A 22,753-nucleotide genomic window follows, 5' to 3' on the forward strand; every position below is an offset into this window, starting at 1 on the left:
GAACAGATTGTATTTTTTTTCTATTAATTCACAGGGATCAGAGCACAATGTACTGATATGAAAAGTACTTGAACAATTGGAAAAAAACTGGCAGCATGCAGTAATTTACTAAAACGTCCTGGAATATCTATAAAAGCTCGAAAATCAGGTCAATAATGTAATGCATTATAAATTAGGCAATATTAAAAGGAATTAATTGTGGTTAAGAATAATACTAAATTCATTGCAAGTCTCAGCTTAATTCTTACAGCCTTCCAGCGAGACACTAAACTAGTCCATACGCCCTCATTATTATACACATTTTTTTCTTAATTGCCTCTGATATCCTATTAGTAAATGTATATTCATTAGGCACAGGATCGACAGAATAAGTAGACCATAGTGGTTTGGAAATTATTTTACTAGTCACAATCTCATCATCTCAAGTTATGAATAGGAGTCTCTCCACAAATGTGGTATCACACAATCAGAAAGATCCAATATTTATTGACTGGTCTTTGCAGAGTTGGTCAATCTCACCCAATTTATAACACTTGACTTGTCTAGACTTGGTAAGGGAAAGTGATTATCAGGCAGAATCCCAAATCTTGATTATAACCACTGTGAATCCTGCTCCAAGTGTATATATGAAGGATTGCAGATGTCCATGACGGTCTTTGGAGGCAAATGGCCTGACAGCATTGAAAGTCTTTCTTCACGTATGTGGAATAGCCACTTAGTAAATATGGCAGCAGGCTACTTATTATTGTCCATAAGCTCCAACATCGGAATAGAAAGAACACAGAAGAAAATTACAAGCAAAATTGAAGCAGAGCAAAAATTATCAACTGCTCTTGAAACTCCATTAATCAGACACATTTCTGGACTGAAACAAATCAAATATTGTACCATTTGAAAGTGCTTTTAAAGCCAGCTTTATTAGACCCCACAGCAACCTGCATTCATATAGCACCTTTAATAGTAACAAATCAAAGTAATTCACAGGAGTACAATAAGGCAAAATGAGACACCAAGCTACATAAGGAGTAATTAAATTACATTGTCAAATGTTTGATCCAAGACTTAGATTTTAGGGAGAATTGGAAAAGAAGATAAGCAAAAGAGGGAATTACAATGCTTAGCACTTAGGAAGCTGAATTAGAATCACTGAGCTCAACCTATAATAACATAAGTACTTGTACTGACTGTGATCAAGTATTCAATATAATCTTCAAACAAGAGCTGAAAATGTGTTGCTGGAAAAGCGCAGCAGGTCAGGCAGCACCCAAAAAGCAGGAGAATCGACGTTTCGGGCATAAGCCCTTCTTCAGGAAATGAAGAAACGTCGATTCTCCTGCTCCTTGGATGCTGCCTGACCTGCTGCGCTTTTCCAGCAACACATTTTTCAGCTCTGATCTCCAGCATCTGCAGCCCTCACTTTCTCCTAATCTTCAAAGAAGTAAAAGTGTTAAAACTAAAACCATACCTTTTACAAATTTCAATGGGCTTTGACATTGAACAATGAAATAAATGTTAGATTTAAAACAATAAAAAAAAATCAAATATTGATGCAAAATTGGCCTTGATTGGTGTATGTAACATTTATGGTATCTCATCTTTGGAAGTGCAGAAGAAGCAGGAAACATAAAATGGGTAATTAGCATGAAGATGATGACTTCAGCCTCCCTGATATTTAATCTGAGGAAACCTCTGTTCATTCACTACTGGATGCCAGACAAGTTGCAAGATAGATCAGGTAATAGAAGGGTCACACACCTGGTGTGGGTTTGACAGTAGTATTACATCAAAGAAAAAGAATTATGATATTGTACTATGATATAGTAAGCATCTAGTTTTGGAAGATTTTAGAATTCAGCAAATTGGAAAGCCAAAAATTGATTTTGAAAGAATAAAAAAGAAATTATGAAAGTGACTAGCAAACATCAAAAAGGCTGTAAACAATTCTGTAGGTTTTGAAAGGAGCAAGAAATTACTGAAAGTATACATGGTCCTATTAGGGACAACTGAAATTATAATGGGGAATAAGATAATGTCAGACATTAAACAAATGCTTTATATTTATCCTAACGTGGAAGAAAAAAATTCTGGAAATAATGAGGAACTATAGAGTCACACAGCATGGAAACAGTCTCTTTGGTCCAACTTATCCATGCCGACCAAGTTTCCCAAACTAAACTAGCCCCATTTGTCTGCAATTAGCCCATATCCTCTAAAGCTTTCCTATTCATGTACCTGTACCTACACATCCTCTGGTAATTCATTCCACATACAAACTACCCTCGCTGTGAAAAAGATGCCCCTCAGGTCCCTTTTAAACCTTTCTCCTCTTCCCTTAAAAATATGCCTCCTAGTTTTCAACTCCCTCACCTTAGGGAAAAGACCTTTGTTGTTCATCTTATCTATGTCCCTCATAATTTTATAAACCTTACACTTGAGTGAAAAAAGTCCCAGCCTATCCAGCCTCTCCTTACAACTCAAACCAAGAGTCCAGTAGGAATGAGAACTAAAACAAAGCAGTACAAGTATAGAAATAGGAAAGAAATGAATGGGACTAAGTGACAACAAACCTCCTGCATTTGATGACTTCCATCCTAGGGTTTGAAAAGAGACAGCTGTATCATTAATGAGTGCATTGGTCTTCTAGAGTCCCTTGGGTTCTAAAAACATTGCTTCAAAAAGAGTGGAAGATAGCATGCATAGGCCTGCTATGTAAGCAATGATGAAAATTTTTACAAACTGGGAATTAAAGATTGGTTATCCTGGCAGCAGTAGGAAGGAAAATGTTGTGATCTATTACTGGGGATATGGGACGATTAGATTAGATCAGATTCCCGACAGTGTGGAAACAGACCATTTGGCCCAACAAGTCCACACCGACCCTCTAAAGAGTAACCCACCCAGACCCATTTCCCTCTGACTAATGCACCTAACAATATGGGCAATACAGCATTGCCAATTCACCTGACCTGCACTATGCCGCCCTAGAGAATGTTCTGCTCTTTCTGGTGCTGAACCTGGAGACAGGAAGGGCAATTAATTAGGTGAAATTGTTGGGTGGCTGAGCCCTGGTTTTTTTGCCTCTGCCAGAGTGACGTTGTGGGCGGAAAGAGCCTGGGTCGGCCTTCCTACCCTACCATCAATCAGGACCCCTAAGTGGCAAATTAACGATCACCTAAAGCCTTATCCTGCTGTTGTTGCCAACAATCAGTCTCAGGCAGTCCTGCCACATGGTAGCTAAAATCTTGCAGCCAGCTTGTAATCACCTGGAGGTCGCTCGAAGAAGAGTCTAATTCAGGGACTAGACATCGGGAAGAGGTTGCCTACTGAGAACCATTGCCCTTCCCTTGCTGCCACCTCCCTGCCCCACATTCCCCAACATACATGACCTACCCGTGGCAGGGGTTGCTAAGACTCCAGTGCCTGCCCAACTGGCTACAACCACAGCTCTCTGCCACCTCACTAAACTGCTGAGCAAAAAGACCATAGGCACATTTGAGGTTTTGATTTGCCAGAAGGCAACAGCATGGGTCTCTCATGGATGCCTTGATGTCTCAATAAGGTTCTGTCCATGAAAACATGGCACTTCAAAAGTCATTGTATGATTAAAGTGTCAATATGGATAAATTTCACCAATCCAGTAAGCTTTTTTTTGTGGATATAACTAATTTAAAAAGGAGAGTGCAACAGTGGGAAGAGAACCCATTGAGGGAATCCAGTAACTTTGAATAAATGGATCATGTTCGGGCAACTGGACAATTGACACAAGGATTTGGAGAACATGTGTCAACCGTGTTGCAAGTTTGGATTGGTTGAAAGGATAAGAAGAGATCGTTATTCCATAAAAGTTAGGCTGGTCCATTTCAGCTGAGTAGTTAAAGTACTAAATCTGTTTAACATTTTAATTAGTGTCACACAAATTCTATGGTCTTGAAATTAATCTTTTTACAGGCATGGAGTCTCACTTATAATTGTTGCAGATCAGGAAAAAAGTGAATTAAAATTCTTACTTCTGCACTTTTTTCCTCAAACAAACCCTTCTTTCTCTCATTATTTTGATTTCTGGACCTGATGTGAAATTTAATTCATTATTCTAATACACACCCTCTGATTCAGACTTTTTGTTCATTATATTTCAATTGATTGGTTATGATGATTGGTATGCTGTTCACACAGGGGCCTGATATCCTGTAAAGGCCATTGTACTATTTGGATCTCTAACCTACAGCAATGATTATTGCAATCAGTCACAGAAATGAAATGGGTAAAAGCCAGGTTGGCACTCGATGTTATTGCATTGGTAATAATAAATTCCAATTCTATGTTTATGATTGCAGTTATAAAATTGCCTTTGGCCAGCAGCAAAACACTGAAATGGCAGTCAGAAAAAGCCATTAAATAGAAATCTTGGTTCCATAATAGTGTTACCAGCTTAGCGGCTGTAGAAATTGCATCTTCCTGCACTAAATAGGCAAATTAACATCTGACTAATAAGTAATTTGGGACTTGCATAAAACAAGTTGGGACGTTTGTGAGAATTAAACAAAATCATAAAAGATTAATTTTCAGAGGAAGGCACTAAACAAGAATGAAGATTGCAAATACTGAGTGTATTATTTTATTGCATTAATAAATTTCCATGAGTAAAATTAGATTACGATATTAATACTTTTGATGTGACAGATAGGAGATCAGCAAGTTTAAAAATTCTACACATGCATAACTTAGTTATTCACAGCCATGTCCTTATTATATTTTTCTTGGGTAGCATGGGACACGGGAATTTAAGTTTTATCTTTAGTGTAATCTTTGGTGCAATGAAGAAAGTGGGCATAGGATCAAAAATGTTAATCTAGAAAGAAAACACAGGAAAGGAAGTTAAAAGCATACAAATTCAACTGGGAAGCATGTCCTGTGGGGTATAATTTTACAACCAATAAAATTTTACTATGCTGGGGTTGTTGCTAACCACAATTCATTGCCCTCATGGAAAAAAAAGACACATGGTGCATTGTTGGAGTCTAGTATCTTCAAAACGGAGTTTCAGCAATGCATTGTTCCGAGCATCAGGTAAAACTTATATTCACTATCGTATATCAAGCAATCTGAATGGAGTATATTAAGTATTAAATTTATAAATTAATTAACAGAAGTGCAAGTAAATTTTTGTTTTCATTTCAAATGGCTTGATGAATAATAAAAGACAATTGGCAGTATTTCACAATACAGTATTTGCTTGTTAAAAAGAACATCCCATATATTCTTTGAGTAGCCAATTATTCCTTGAAAGCCAACTAGAGATCATCAAACATGAGGACTGGCTATCCCTGAATTATCTGTTTCAGTTGAATAGGTTAATGGTCTGATACCTGGACAAGTCACTCAGTGGAAATAAAGTCTCAAGAAAGGAAAACAAAACACAAGTACTCTGAGAACACTGAAGCAATTTGAAAGCAATCAATATGTGGATAACTTAATGAGAAGCATATTTGAAAACATTGACTAGTCAATCTCCCATGCTGTAATGTAAGCGCAATCTTTAAGTCTGCCAGGATAATTGGACTTGGATGCAAAAGTAATTCAATCTCCATTTTAAACTCATGTGGACAGATATTAACTTACTTAAATCAATTCACTAAGAAAGAGTTAAATCAGATCTGTACATCATGCCCTTTCTTTTAGTTCCATTATAACTACCATATTGTCATCTGTAACAAAAATTGACAGTGCAAACATGTCACAGTCTGAGTACACTAACTTGCCAAGGATGCTGTTGCTGTTAATTAAATTTATATGATGAGAGAGAACTTAACCAATGAGATGTACAATGTTATTCAATCACAGACTGCACATGCAAAGTAATCCAGTTGCTTTCTTCAGCACTCATTTTACTTTATGCTCAGCACCAACTTTGCACAAGTGAGGTTTTAGTTTTGAGAACTGAGACACAAATCCTCTGTAAGGGACAATAAGTCAAATCTTCACCTTTGATGGAAGGTAAGTCTTTTTCTCTTGAGGTTTAAGTGAGGGCTTGGAGGGAAAATAAATGATGGACTACAATCTCTTCTTGAGGCTCGGAGAAAGTGAGGAGTGCAGATGCTGGAGATCAGAGTCGAGAGTGTGGTGGTAGAAAAGCACAGCAGGTCAGGCAGCATCTGAGGAGCAGGAGAATCGACATTTCGGGCAAAGCTGATCTTATAGTTGTCATTTCACAAATCATCAGGTTGTTGAACATTTCAAAAATACATACTGGTGAAGAGTACCTGTTGCAGTAGAACTGTTGATATCTTTCAGGATGACAATACTATCACTGGCTCTGACCATCCAACATAAGGCAATGCCAGCTGCACATTGCAGGTTGTATGAGATAGCAGTGAAAGCCCCTCCTGGCAGTAGCAGCAGGTCTGGTCCAGAAACACATAGCCATCAACAGGGAGAGACCAAAATCCCATGCCTCACTGACCGGATATCTTTCCACTATATTCCCCTCTCTGGCTTCAAGTTTATTTGGAGGTTTCGAATTAAACGACCAATATCCAGCTGAAGAAATTATTTTCTTTAAATGAATTACTTTGAAAAATTCATAATGCTAAACGTATTTACTCAATACATTATAATCAATGCTTTTTTTGTCCTGAAAAACCCTCAATTCTACCTCAGTGAATAACTTGTTGATATTTTTCAGAATTTCCATCCTTATACTAACGACTGGTATGTACACCATTTTCTACTTTTCTTGAATCTTAACACCATGTTTCACAGTAGTAAAATGCACTTGATTTCAGGACTGTACTGAAAACAAAAAGTAAAGCTTGTGATGATCTTTGGTCCAGAAGCAGTATGATAAACAAAGTTTGTATTTTAAAATGTCTGTGGAATATGTAATTGCTTGAAAATATTTGAAAAGGACTTTCATGAGTAATTATTAATTCTAAAGAAAGAAAGTTTAATTCCTTTGAATAGCTTAAAAAATCTGTGGCCTGGAAGCAGTACCAAAAGGAAGCAAGTTAAGATACAAAAGCCATGTGGCCAGAAACAGAAGACTGGCAGAGAAACTGTTGTTATAAAAAGAACAGGAGCACTTAGAAGCAGTGTGTGAACTGGCTAAAAAGATTCAAAGTCTTGAAAACGGCGTAAAGCTTTGAGATATTAAAGAGCTGATTTTTCTTCCCCCAGAGCTGAACTGAGGTGTTATTGGTTTGTTGGTCGGAAAGGAACTCTGAAAAGCCAAACTATCAAGAATGCAGTGACCTAAAGGTCATAGAAGTGTGCCTTGCTGATGATAATTGGACCTGTGAAAAAGAAGTGAAAGCTGCTACTGGATAGGACTTTCAATGAATGAATGTGAATGAAAAACACCATATTGTATAATTGTACAGTGCCATACATGCTGAAGAGGATGCTTATGGTTGTACAAGACATATTTTTGTTTCATCCACTATTTTCTTCATGGCAGCAGGGGGGGGGGGGGGGGGGGCGGTAATTGATATTCAACACTCCTCCCAAGGGAATTTTATGAAATGTCAACTGAAAGTTTCCAAGCTTCTTGCTACATTTTACTGTACATCTTTAGTGTGCTTTATCAGCTTATACCATGTGACACCAATTGAATACTAAGTGGTTCATTTGGAGAAAAACCTTTGAACAAATAGGTGAATTTGCCTGTTTATATGCTGTAAAATATGTGATGATTCTATGGTTTTGTTTTAAGTCAGTTAGTCCCAAATAAGTAACATTTCTCAGAACTTTCATTGGAAACCTCTCTTTTACAATAGATTAAAACTAAGCATGAAAAGGTTATGATGAACTAATAGTTGAAAAGTCTTAGCCGGTGGTTGTGGTATCAAGTTACTGTATCAACACAAACCCGATGAACTAGTACATGTGCTGGGTTGATTATGCAATTACTTATGTGGACTACACACCAAAAGAAGCCATGCACTTAGTAGCAAAATGCCTAAGTAGGTGACAATTCTATATCTACCAATGAACAAGTGTGCATTTGTATTACATAAATGGCATGTACTGAAGAACTTCAGTAACATATTGCCTCAAGAGAAGCTAAATTCATGTTATAAACATAAATGCATTGTATAAAGACATACAGAGTTTTCAAAGATGAGTGCAGCTGAGGAGTCCATTGATACCATCAAAACTAAACTTAAAAAATATCCTAGCATACTTGTTGAATGATTTCATTTCACTTGATAGAACATCCCGACCAAAAGGCAACATATGCATGAGCCAAGATCCCAGATCCCAATCAGTCTATGTAAAGTGCTTCTTGACATTATATCTGAGCATACCTCTTACCAGTTTATCTCTACATCCAATTATTGTGCAATGAAGATTTATTTAAAAATATTGAAAACTAATCCTTTCTGTTCCATTTGGTATCTTGCACATCTCTAGTAAGGCTTTACCTCCATACTTTTCATTTCAAGACTGAAATACCTGAGCCTCTCTCAGAGATCCAACCCAAGATATCAATTAGATGTGAGGATGTAGTTTTGTTAAATTTTCCAGTCATTTTCTTTTAAAAATTGGCTATGCAAAAGGCTGGTTTAGAAAGGCAGCATGTGCTGAGCCATAAAGACTAGGTCCCAAGTTTAATATTTGCTCTGCTGCCTGTAGCTGAAGTAACAGTCAGGTGTTTTAAATCGGTTCAGCATCTTTGAACAAGGTGACGGAAAATTAGTCTACGTTCCAATCAATATTCACAGCCTGCACTGTATATATTACAGTAATGGATTAATACAGAATCAGGCTTGGCAGTGATGGTCTTCCATGATGAAATAATCTGATATTATTCATTGTCTTGGTTTATACCTGAAATGCCAACTCTCCTGCTCCTCAGATGCTGTGCTTTTCCATCAGCCCACTTTTTGACTCGTGTATGTACTGCCTTTTAGTCTATACAATAGACTTTAGGTAATGAGAAACTTACCTATTTTTTAAAAATCAGCAATACTCAGGGATATTCGGTGTGTACAAAGGTCCATATTTAAGTATTTTATTGTTTCTACTCCCCTCTGGCTCAAAACAATATTTTAACACAGCTGACCCACGACAGCTGTTGTAGATTATGTTTTAAAGAAAGAACATTTTCTTTCTTTAAAAAGTATTTACAGAGTTACCCTGATGTACAGTACACAACTTCACAGTTTGGTCTCTTACGCCAAATTTGAAACTACAGGCTGTACTGTTTTAAATACTAATTCAATCCCTTTCAAACAGTAACGTTGCTCACTGTCAAAAAGAATCACATCAGATTCAAAATGTTAACTCTGTTTGACTCGGCACAGATATTGTTAGACTTGCTGGGCTTCTTCAGAATTTTCTGTTTGCATATCAAAACTAACGAATCGTGTTCATTTGCTTTCTGTTAATAAGGCTTAGGAAATGGAATGAATGGACTACTTCACTTTATTATTTCCATCAAGCCTTTTCTCTGTCAATTCATGTTTTGTACCAGAGTAACCCATTAACCACGCATTTAAGCCTCTTGTGCATTGTAATTTGATTTACTTGTTGACAATTAGGAGCAGTAGTAGAAAATACAGCCTGTCGAGCCTTCGCTGCCATTTAATACGATCATGGCTGATCAAACACTGTAGCGACTTTTATCCATACTAACCCTTTAGGCAATAATAAAACAAAAGTTTGTCAACCTACACTCTAAATATACTGAAGGACTAAGCTTCTACAGCTGAGTTACAAAATTCATAAGATTCACAATGATCAGAATGAAAACATTTTTCCTCATCTCGGTCTTAAAAGGCATTTGCCTTATTTTTAGGTTGGGCTCCTGGTTCTATATTCCCCAAACAGGAAAATAATCTTATCTGTTTCTACCCTATCTATCCCTATAAGTACTTTGTAGATTCCAATGAGATCATCTCATTGTTCAAATATCTACAGAGTATAGGCTTAATTTAAATAATCGCTCTTCTTAGGCCATCCTGGAGCAAGTCTAGTAAACCTTCATTGCACTCCTTCTATGGAAGAAGCTTTGTTCCTGAAAAAAGGAGACCAAAACTGCACACAGTACTCCAAGTGCAGTCTAACCAAATTCCTACACAATTAAAACAAGACTTCACTACTCCTGTACTCAAATCCTCATGCAACAGAGGCTAACATTCCTAATAGATTGCTGCACCTGCATGTTAGCCTTCAGTGATTCATTAACAAGGACAACTAGGTCCCTTTGTACATCCACATTTTCTAACTTTTTACCATTTAACAAATACTCTGCACATCTGTTCTCCCTATCAAAGTGGATAGATTCACATTTTCCATGTTATATTCCATCTTCCATTTTCTTGCCAAATCATTAAGCCTGTTCAAATCATCTCAAAAATGTTTTACGTCTTTCTCACAACACAAGTTCCTGCTTAAGTTTGTATTATCTGCAAATTTTATATTACATTTGGTTTCCACGTCCAAATCATTGATATATATTGTGAACAGCTGAGGTCCAAATACTGATGTTTGTGGTACCCCATCAGCCAACCTTCCAAACTGGGAATGACCCATTTATCCCTACTCTGTTTTCTGTCTATTAGCTAATTTAATTAATTAATATCACTTGATGAAGGAGCAGTGCTCCAAAAGCTCGTGTGCTTCCAATTAAACCTGTTGGACGATAACCTGGTGTTGTGTGATATTGAACTTGTGCACCCCAGTCCAACACTGGCATCTCCAAATCATATTATAGGTAAAGTCATACAACTAAGGTTTTAAGAGCACCCAAATGACAAATATTTCATTTGTGGATATACTGTATCTTCTTTCAATTTTCTCTAACTTCTCTTGGTAATGCAATGACTTCTCGATGGCATCATTTCAACAGCCTTCAATTAAATATCCATGGGTAGGAAGACAAATTGCTTCTGTGCCTAAGTTAGCAAAACAATGAACTACCAGTCTCAAATCAAAAAAAGAAAAAATGCTGGAAAATCTCAACAAGTCTAGCAGCATCTGTAAGGAGAGAAAAGAGAATGTGTCTCGAGTCCAACTGACCCTTTGTCAAAGCTCCTTACTGATTTTCTCTCCTTACAGACGCTGCCAGACTTGCTGAGATTTTCCAGCATTTTCTCTTTTTTTTTGGTTTCAGATTCCAGCATCCGCAGTAATTTGCTTTTATTTTAGCAGTCTCAAATGTTCACTTTACATTATGGGTGAACTTTAATTCACCTGAGCTGAAGTTTGAAGCGGTGGCACTTAATCAAGTTGGAGGGTATAGTTTAGGGGCCTGCTCACCTTCCTGGCTCTACTCTCAATGAGACATGGGTTTAAAAGTTTATGGTCAATCTCCCTACCTGACACCAACCGATGCCTGTAAGTGGACAATTAATGACCAGTTAAAAGGGCCCCATCCAACCACAGGCCGAGACTCACCATGCAGAGGGCCCAAAAGCAAAACGATATCAGGTTTGTTGACTTGGGTCGTTAGAGGTGGGGCCTGGGGTCTGGGGTCTGGGGCTTAATTACAGGCGCACAATTTCTGATCAAGTGACCAGATTAAGCCACCACTCGGCCCTTGGTGCTGAAGCCTATCCCTTCCTGTGATCCTCCCTTCCACCCTCCCAAAACCTGCCATGGTGACCCTATTCCTGCCCTCACTCATTGATATCTGGGCCACGTAACCAACAGCAGCCACTACGCCTACTGGCATGGTTTGCAATGGACAGTCTCTAGGCTCTGATTGGCTGGTAGCTCTCAGGGCAGGACCTCCTCCCTGGATTGGTGATCCTAGGAAGGCCTTTGGCTGGCAGGTTAGCAGGCCTGCTGCAAAACAGATGACATGGGGCTTTTATTGGCTCTCCATCTGGCAGGCAAAACCTCTGTTATAGGGATCAAATATTACTCCATTTGGTACATCAAAACACTAACCCATTAGGGAGTTGACCCATGAAGTGTACAGATATAAATAATTATGTATTAGTCAATCCAAACATCACCACAAGTGGGGTGGGTGGGTGGGTTGGGGTGGTGACAAGTGACCCTAGTGGACTAATAATATAATGGCCAGGTAATGCAGAGGCCAGGTAAAGCTCTAGAGACATGGATTCAAAACCTATCATGGCAGCTGATAGAATATACAATCAAACACAAAATATGGAATATAAAGCTCATCTCATTAACCTTGAGCATGAGGACATCAAGTTTCCCAACCTCCTTTAGGGAAGAAAATCTGCCATCCTCAGCTGCCCTGGCCTTCAAGTGTCTCCAGTTCTGTAGCAACATGATTCTTAACTATCCTCCAACATTCAGTTCAAGAGCAATTGGCGATGGCAACAATTGCTGATCTTGTCAGTGATATTCATATTCAATGAAAGAATTAAAAGAAAGGGCTGATAAGTTGATTTCTATTGCAACACTTTCACTATACCAAGACTATGAAATGGATGCCTACCTTGCTCAGGCAATTTAAATTCAGAGCACTGACAGACTGCAGAAAAAGAGTTCCAGAATGGAATCACAGCAATAAAAAACTTTTATTAAAACATGTTTTAGAACCTTTTGCGGACCAAACTCGAACAACAGGCTACTGCAATACCTGCTAGCATTGATGTAATCTTTTCTGTGCTCCAGAAGAAAATCTTTCAACTTGCTGATGTTGTTGAGCTGAAAAATAAAAACACACAAGAAAACCATTGATGATTTAAAAACTGAAGACCTTCCTCTTTTAATCATGAAAGCGTAAACAGGATCCAATTGCAATGTCATACAATTCACCTTTCATGGTCAGATAGTCCATCAGGCCATTCCCCTTTTTTAAAAAAGGTCAAGCTTTGCTTTTGGAGCAGCACAAATCTTTACAGTAATCAACATAGAGTGCAATGTTACAGATGCCATGGAGGGAATACTGCAACACAATAATGGCCTTTATCTGGCAGTTTCAGCCAGACAATAAACAGACACAAATCGCCTCTGCTGGAACTCTGATAGAGTGTGTTTGAGGCTGATGTTGCAGATTATTAGCAATAACATTTGCGATATGGCGTACACGGAGATTATTTGGGCCACTGTATCAGTGCTTGAATTTTGAAAGAAATATTCAGCGAGTCCCACCATACTACTCTTCACCTTAAGCACAGAAAAAGTCCTGCCTTCAATTATTTATTCAATTTCCTTCAGGAAGTTATTAACGAATCTGCTTCCGACTACTTTTTCCTCTGGCTACCAGCCCTTAAGCCATGTGAACAGTTCCTCATTGCTTATGGTTATTGAGACCCTCTACAATTCTGAACAGTTCTAACAAATTTCCTCTTAGAACTGGGGAGATTAAGGAGAACTGTAGGTTCTCCATATAACCAGAGTCCTCCATTGCTGGTATCAGCACCCTCCCTCAGGCCTGTCATAGATAACATCCCATGTGATTATTCTGCAAAGAAAGAGAAGCAAGAAAAATCTTATTTGCACAAAATCAGTTACTCAAGTATTCCTCAACGTTATCAACATTACTATTTTTCGTAAATGATTGATGAAACAGCAAAGCATAATTAAGCAAACATGTGTATTCTCTTTTATCCCTCACTCACCCTACATGGCAAGATCACAAGCCAATAAGATGAAGGCCATTCGGCCTACTGAATCTGCTCCGCCACGCTGAGATCATGATTAATCTGATAAAACCTCAATTTCACTTTCCTGCCAAGTACTACATGTGGGCATCATTTGAAGAGACTTGTAGAAACATTGTTAATGTTACAAATATAACTGAACCTCCTTAAGTACATCTCATGAAGACAGCGTGTCTATTATTTCTATGAGATTCTAACTGAAACAATGCAGACATTCCCATCGTTAATTTCATTCACAGATGTTCTCATTATAGTGGAAGCATTAGTGAAATCCTTTGTTTACCAAAATGTTAAAATTTTAGTGCAAACTCTGAAGCAGGACCTGCAAAGTAAAGTGGCGCAAAGTAAACTGTCAGACTTGCACTATATAAACTTTGGATTTGGTACTGTATAAGCAATATAATGTGAGTGTACAATTAACAGCCTAAGAAATGACAAAAGAGCCTTACTTAATTAATCACAGAGGCTTCTCATGACTAAATTCCTTCATGGAAGTGAAAATATTATTGATCCCAGAAGTTCATAGCTCCTTGAAAGTGGAGTCGCAGGTAGATAGGATAGTGAAGGCGGCGTTTGGTATGCTTTCCTTTATTGGTCAGTGTATTGAGTACAGGAGTCAGGAGGTCATGTTGCGGCTGTACAGGACATTGGTTAGGCCACTGTTGGAATATTGCGTGCAAATCTGGTCTCCCTCCTATCGGAAAGATGTTGTGAAACTTGAAAGGGTTCAGAAAAGATTTACAAGGATGTTGCCAGGGTTGGAGGATTTGGGCTATGGGGAGAGGCTGAACAGGCTGTTTTCCCTGGAGCGTCAGAGGCTGAGGGGTGACCTTATAGAGGTTTACAAAATTAAGAGGGGCATGGATAGGATAAATAGTCAAAGTCTTTTCCCTGGGGTCGGGGAGTCCAGAACTAGAGGGCATAGGATTAGGGTGAGAGGGGAAAGATATAAAAGGGGCAACTTTTTCACGCAGAGGGTGGTACGTATATGGAATGAGCTGCCAGAAGGAGTGGTGGAGGTTGGTACAAATGCAACATTTAAGAGGCATTTGGATGGGTATATGAATAGGAAGGGTTTGGAGGGATATGGGCCGGGTGCTGGCAGGTGGGACTAGATAGAGTTGGGATATCTGGTCGGCATGGACAGGTTGGACCGAAGGGTCTGTTTCCATGCTGTACATCTCTATGACTCTATATTTAAAATCTGAAGTAACGCAACTCCATGCTTATAAAGTTAACTTTCAATGACAAAGAGGTTGAGTGACAGAAATTGAAACTTAAAAGATGCTTTTGAAAATTCACATATTTGAGTTGGTAAACCCTGCTTTTCTCTCTGACATTTAAATGGGTCTCTATTGTAAATATAGCAACTTCACACCCTTCACATTTCTGAATGGTTAACCTTTTAACAAGAAATTGATATAATAAAGTTCCTGGAAGAAAATGGTAACTTGGAAATGACTTCCTGAACTGAACTACGCTAAAACGTAGGACGCTGCTGTGAAATTTACTCCTTATTCAGAGTTCTGCTGGTGTGCCCCAATTCTTACTGTAAATGAGGCCACTGCTCCCGCACCAAGTCACGAAACTTGTTACTCCTGCAAAATTAGTACAACGAAAATAATATAGTAAAATTCCTGAAAAATAATAGAAAAGAATAAACTATCTCCAAGGCAGAAAGAAACAGTGGTCTATGAACAATTGTTAAATCCACATTTGATATAGAGCGCTAATAAACTTTGAGACGTAGTTCTCCTGTGTGTTCCCAATTACGAACACTTGGTGGCGCCATGGGGCTGTTAATGTCGAGAAATTCTAAAAAGACATGACAGCTTAGTTGAGAATTATCCAACTTTGCAAGAATGAATTATAACTGAAAATATGAAAGCAGGACTAAATTCTATGACTTAAAGAAAGTCCAAATACTGAATTAGTTACTTAATGTCTCGTTTAATAAAAGCTATTAATTACTCCTGTACTTTACTGCAAGCAAATCAACTTGGAAGCAACTTTAACACGGTTGATGACTAGGTACAATGAGTGTAATTTAGTGCTCTCCCACTCTAACATCCCCAGTTCTGAACCTCCAAGTTCAAATTTCACACTAGGACTTATTGGTCGTGGAAAGTGTGCTCAAAACAAGACCAAACAGATCAACTACCAGCTCCAATGACAGGCAAAGATAGCAGGGCAGACTACTGGCTGGCCATTCTTTTTTATTTCAAAAATATACTTTATACATTAAAAATATCTTTATATATGTGAACAGTCACTAAAGCAGTTTGATTCTGTACAGTAACAAGTGAAGAAACAAACACTGGAGTTTGACTCTATCCACAAACCAAAGGCATTTTTTACTTGTACAAAACTATATTTACATATATTTGAGGTACTGGGAGGGTCCGATAACTGAACAGACCTCCATTTAACTCTGACAGAAAGACCTTAGCTGGTGTCCTTCTGCACTGTGCCTTGGCAACAGCTGCCCCAAAGCTTTAGTGCATCCCTCAGCACGTAATCCTGGAGCTTGGAACGTGCCAGTCTGCAACACTTGGTCAAGGTCAACTCCGTGCTCTTGAAGACCAACAAGTTTCGGGCAAACCAAAGAGCATCTTTCACCGAGTCAATGGTTCCCCAGGCAGAGTAAACATTTGTCTGGGTGTGACCTGGGGAAGAGACCGTAGAGCACAGAGTCTTGCGTCACTGAGGTACTTGGGACGAACCTCGACAAAAACCACTGCATCTCTCTCCAGACTTCCTTTGCAAAGGCACATTCCAGCAGATGTGTGACCATCTCTCCACAGCCATTTCAAGGGCAATAGCAGTGGTGCAGGGAGCCCAGTGTACATGAAGGATCTCACTGGTAGTGCGCTTCTCACCACCAGCCAAAGAATGTCTTGGTGCTTGTTGGAAAATTCTGGAGATGGGGCATTCTGCCAAATGACTTTAATAATCTGGACAGGGAACAACCCGACAGGATCCACCCTGTCCTCTTCCAGCAGGCCTTCACTAAGGAAACAGCAGACCACTGCACCTTGACAAGTACTGTATATCCATGAAGTAACACAGAGGACCACTTTTGCCAATGCAAAACATAGCAACAACAGAGAGAGCAAGCATGAAACAGTCTTATCGCAATGAGTTTCATATTTGTGATCTTCCTATATTAAATTTATTGGTAACATCATAAAACTAACATCCATTAAACATTACACAACATTGCACTAGGCATCTGCTTTGAACTTTTATAGACTAAGATGCCAAAATTAGGGACTTGCATTTAATTAACATTTATTAAAGACACAGTAATTGGAGAAACATTTAACAGGAGCTTATTAGCTTGTGCTAACCATTTTTTCATCCAGACAGATGTTTTAGAGTTCTGCACACATAATAAACCTAAAAGTATTGAAACATTCTCAATGCTTCAATGAGAATTAACATGAAACTTTATTACAATTACTATTCCAAATAGTCTATGCACATATCCATAAAACATACTTTCAAAGAAAAGAAGCTTTGGAGAATTCAAAATTAGTATTCAAAGATTTGCAAAATTTATATACATTACCAACAGTACTGCCAGCACAGCACAGCATTATTACATTAGCTTCAATCTGTTAAACCATGATGTGGTAATGAAGATGGACTTTTGTAAATCATTTCCCATTAATGATCAAATCACAATTTTCTACAGAAAGTATCTTACAACACTTTGATTGTAGAGCTCCAATCACTAAACAAAGGGGTTTTATTTAACAAAATAAATTTCACTACATTAACATTCAGGTAGAAAATCAACCACGTCAAGCTATCCTAATAATAATAATAATAAAGTTTCACATCCTTCATTTCAACCAAACATATGCTATTTCTAACACAAATAGAAATTATTGGAAAAGCTCAGCAGGTCTGGCAGTATCTGTGGACAGAAATCAGAGTTAATGTTTCAGTTCCTCAGGAGGGTCAATAGGCTCAATATTGCAAGCTGATGATTTGTTAAATTGGGCTGGGAATTATTTTTGAGTGGGTGCAGATAGATTATAAGCACGATTAGTAATCGGGAATGACTGAACAGTCAATAGTTTTAATGTTAGCATCTCACAATAGGTACCTGAAACTTCTGAGCAAGACTTTTCATTCAGCAGTGAGGATACAAAAGAGAAAAATCAATAAATCCAATTTGTTTAAAACGTACAGTTAATATAAGCAATCAATTACTCCTCTACTATACTGCAAGCAAGTCAACTTTAAAAGATTCTTTAATGACCAGATACAAGTGGTCTAACTTAAGTCTCCCTTCCCCCAAGAGTGAGGGGCATTTGAAGGGCTCCACCTTCCTTCTTATTAAGTTAGGGCAAGAGGGATTGTAGGTGATCTTCAAGGGGGACAGAGAAGTTCAAGGGATCATTCCAGATACAATTGTATTCCTAATCTAAAAATCATGAACAAGAATATTAAATCTAAAATGTATTCACATCCTGCGATAACTGTGAATTTTAAATGAACAATTTTATTACAAAGGACTGTAGGACATACCAAGCATTATTCTTCAGTTGAAGCTGCTCACCAATTGAGTCTTAAAACGTGTACACTGTTCAGCTACTTCAAACAGCAAGTACAATAAACACTGATATAATTTCATTTATTTCTGCAGAAGTAACTATTGATGTTTCGTGCAAGAGCCCTTCATCAGGGATCATAAAGGGCTGATGAAGGGCTCCTGCCCGAAATGTTCATTTTCCTGTTCCTCAGACGCTGCCTGACCTGCTGTGCTTTTCCAGCACTACTTTAATCTTGACTCTGATCTCCTGCATCTGCAGTCCTCCCATTCGCCTAGATGTAACTATTGCACTGTTGACAACGCAGAGCATCCATATCCTAATGGGTGAGATTCCTACAATGCACTTTATAGCAAAGGTTGCATAAATAGCAATCAGGTGCTTGAACCATCACACATGGGAGAGGTTAGATATACCCCACTGCTCCCAGGTAGGAACTCAGATCAGATTGATTCAGATTTCTCGTTCAGTAACTCACTGCCGGTGTCAATTTGGTTCAGTTAGCAACTAGCACGCTTCCCTCAGAGCCAGCAGGTTATAGGTTCAATCTCCAGTAGAACTAATGAAGCATTAAAGCAGGGCTGTTGCATCCTAAGGTAATTTACAACTTCAAACTTTGCACAGTGGGATATCAATTTCAATGTGAGGAAACTGTGGAAATATGTGTAATTGGCAATGAGGGCTAGTTTTATTTTATCTCATTCATCTCACATCATGTCAGTCCCTCCTTTAATTTTTCTCTTATATTATTCTTATTAATGTATTTTTTTGATGCCAATGATTTAGGCTCATTTCCAAACACTACTCGTCAATGGTGTCATACACATGCCAACTTTTTTCTACTATAACAAAACTAAATACTTCAACTTGTGATGAAATCCATTTTCAGCATTCTGTATATTCAGTTCCAAGGATGACATATTTGACTGTTTCAAAGTATTAGTAACATAGGGGAAGTGCTTATTGCAAGGTTTTCAACAGATCAAGGCTTGGGACTCACTGAAGAAGAGTTCAAAGGTTCAAGGCGTGAATGGGAAAAGGAGAAAAAGCCAAACAGAGTCAGACACAGGGTCTATCTAAGGACTGCTCCAGTTAGCTGTACTGTCTGGGAAGGCATGCTAATCTACATAGACCCTATGTGGGAGACTCAATGAAGAGGAACAATTGGATGTCTTTATACAATAAGAGCTCAGATAGAAGCTCTCCAAATTAGTGAGTCAGGACTCAGAGGACATCCTGAGGAACTGTAAAAGTGAGGAGGTCACTGTTTGCATGGTGAAGGAAGTCGTGAGGGGATCAGAAGAGGTCTTGAAGCTTTAAGACTTGATCGTATCTGAGAGAGTGGGATTGTAAAACTCATATATGGTTTTTGCTCGATCCAACTGTGCAAGATTGGAGCTTGAGAGACAAACCCAGGGGCAAGGCCACCTTGGTGAAGCTGGCTGTCAGTGAAAAGCTGGAGTTATGGAGTTAGTGAATGTGTGCTGGAGTTGAGTCTCAGTGCCGGGGGTACTTAGAATAGTGAAAAAGAGGGTGATCAACCAGAAAAGGAGCAATTGATGCAGACCAATGGTTTCTTATGAGAGATTTTCTAGGCTAGATCCGTAAACGTGAAGAATTCCAGGCCGTTCTGTTATTCAATGAGATTGAACCGTGTCATTAACGTCCAGCTGGGGTGAGATTGCTATAAGATCCATGGGACCTGCTTTGTCACATTTACCATCTGATGTGCACTCAGTCCCTTCCCCATATTTACCATGTTAATTTTGGATGTTCAAAAGTTGTTGTACATCTATTGTGGATTATATTACAATTTTAATACTGAATAATAAAGTTCATAATTTTCTCAAAAGTGGATTTTGTGGTTTTCTTCTTTTAAGTCCCCTGGACCGCTCGCTTTTTCTACATAACAAAATGCTGTTCCTAAACAGACTGTAATATTAATTTGGTAGTCTGATCAAAGACTGTAACAAACTTCATAGCTAATGTTGACCCAACTTACAATGCGTCATTGCTAACAGACTTGAACTGCTCCACCTCGCTGCAAATATACCTATTCCACTCCAGCACACTGTTAACAGACCCAGTTCTATCTCACAATTCACACACTCAGTCTATTCCCTCGAGGTTTTAACTCGTTGGGTCAGTTTCATCCTCTGCCTGTCAGAAATCATAACACCACCTACCCCAGTAAAAGATCAAGAAGAATAGTGGTAAAAATAGAAAGGTAGAAGAGAAGAAACAGGCAAAAGGTGAACTTAATGAGGAAGTTAACTCAAAAATGAAAATAAACTGGGCAATAAAGGTGACCTAAAAAAAAAGAGAAAATGTAAGAAAATGAACTGTTTATCAACCAATTTGCCTAAACACAAGTGTAAGTATCTCTACATTATAAACTATTAAGATAACTGGCTTTTTTGGCAAGATGTAAGACAGAGTTAGTAACATAAATCCCAACCCTGCAGGAGGCTTGCATTCCATCAAATACTTCCATTCTATTCCTTGTTAAGATCACTCTACTGTGTAATGTATCCATTTGGTTAATTGAATTAATGTAATCATTAACCAAATGGCTATATTACACAGTAGAGTGATCTTAGAAAGAACAAAAACACTTAAATCACTTGACATCTATATTAACTTACCAACAAGCAGCTTTTTCACTATAACTGCACTTCTGTACCCAATACGTCTGGGTTAAAGATAGGCTCCCTCAACCCCATACAGTAATGTTATTTACAATGCTGCAAATTGAAGGGACTTTAACATGTAAAGTTAGCAATGCAAATTAAGCTTGGTTTAAAAGCATGCTTTTTTGACTGAAACAGAAGTTACTCAGAACACAACCCAAATTTATAGCAAGCCTGTGATAACTGATTTAAGTCACTAAAGTCCTAAAGTAAACTACTGGATTACATTAGCACTGTGTGTTTAGACACACAGGGCAAATGCTTACTCATTTAGTGGACATTTTTCATCTATGTATAAAATGCTTTCCTTACTGTCAGGAAACTTTAAATAAAGGATGAGCTTTGAGAATGAACAGTTCCAGAAATAAGAAATAATGCAAGAATTAAATAGCACTACATGAAAATACTTTCTAACCACAAGGTCAGCAGTATGGTTGTTAAAATCTACCGGGTAATTCTTGACTTACTAAAAATCAAATACTGATATAGTCATAATACTTTTTTTTTTACAATAAATGGCCCAATTACAATTGCTAGAAGACTTTCAACATTGTCAGTTTATAAGTTTAGATAGGAACCGTCTGAGATTTCCCATCAGTTCTAAAAGAAACTTGCTGCAGTATTTAAGTAATCTGCTAGAGGGCATTAACACTTACATTCCAAGATGAACCCTTCACAGGACAACTGCTGCGTTTGTGGTTGATTGGTCTTTCTGCATGTGTACGTTTAAGCTCAGATTCCCACTGCCACGATGAAGGCTTTACACTAGGTCATAGGGATCAATTGCTCTTGTAATTCAAGACTCTAAAGAGTAACTAATACCCAAACAATGAAGTAGGGGTGGCCCAAGCTTTAGGGAAATGGAGACCCAGGAGACAGTCAGCCTGGCTGCATCTAATCTCATCACTGAAACTATACTCTGCTTCTGTTTTACATCAGTACAGGCAGAAAACATAGCTTACTTTTAAATAGATCATGAAAGAAATTTGCAAGTCAAAAGTTAAGATTTGATCCATATTTTGAACACTAAGTTGCATTCTCTTGTTAGCATAAACAACAAGTCAAGGAACTATACAAAGCTGGTCACCCTACTCCTTTATAATGTCATCTAAATATTCTGATGCTTAAACCAGTCTTTCTTCACACTCCATGGAAGCTGGCTCTAATTTAGAAAATACATGTTGAAATAATATCTACGGATTTAGGTAATGATCTACTCCACTCAGTTTGATCTGCAGTCGTCAAGAACACAAGACCTCGCTCTTCTGGTGCTACCAGGTCATTAATATTTGATGATGTATGCCTTTTCGTTGGTTTTATGATGGGCCCTTATGATTGTAGATCTGCTTTAGCACCATCTGTATGAGTGTGCTGATGTAAAGGCTCTTACAATATTAATGGAGCAATACTGACATCATGTAAAGCTTTTTTCATATACTGTACTAACCCCAGAACTCAAATTTCCCATTTAGTCTCATAAACATTTGAGAGACATAAAACAAAAATTAAATTAGTTTAAGTTACTTAAACACAAAGGTCCACATGGATATATGTTACACAGGTCCACTAATCACATACAGGATCACAATCCAAATCAGCATTTACTTGCAAAACGCATGTATGGATGCTGTAGTATGGCAACTGACAGTTACATTTTTCTGTACGGTGCCAACTATTTGATCAGGAAGAATTGGCTGTTGTAGTGAAAATTTTGAGTTGCTGAAATTGCCAGGTACTCTGATGCTACCTACTCCCCCAAACCAAACTTTGTTCCCCTTTAGCTACAAAAATTTGGAAATAAGGCCTTGAAAATGAAGGAAAATAAATAATGTGCAGTTTCCAGTCGATCTGCTGTCTTATTTAAATGAGCAAACTCCAATGTGTTTTGCAATGATGAGCTACCACAGGGACACAG

At 38.2% G+C, this 22,753-nt stretch overlaps 1 protein-coding gene across 1 annotated transcript in view; it reads right to left on the bottom strand.

The window, feature by feature from the left end:
- The window catches only part of stx18 (syntaxin 18), a 154,515-nt gene that overhangs the window by 67,660 nt on the left and 64,102 nt on the right, over window positions 1-22,753 (bottom strand). Inside the window, exon 2 of the mRNA XM_072584019.1 lies at window positions 12,560-12,627. Within this exon, the coding sequence (XP_072440120.1) occupies window positions 12,560-12,627 (68 nt within the window). The remainder of the gene's footprint in view (window positions 1-12,559; window positions 12,628-22,753) is intronic.

This window comes from Chiloscyllium punctatum, chromosome 14 (assembly GCF_047496795.1).
Source record: "Chiloscyllium punctatum isolate Juve2018m chromosome 14, sChiPun1.3, whole genome shotgun sequence".
Taxonomy (NCBI): Eukaryota; Metazoa; Chordata; class Chondrichthyes; order Orectolobiformes; family Hemiscylliidae; genus Chiloscyllium; species Chiloscyllium punctatum.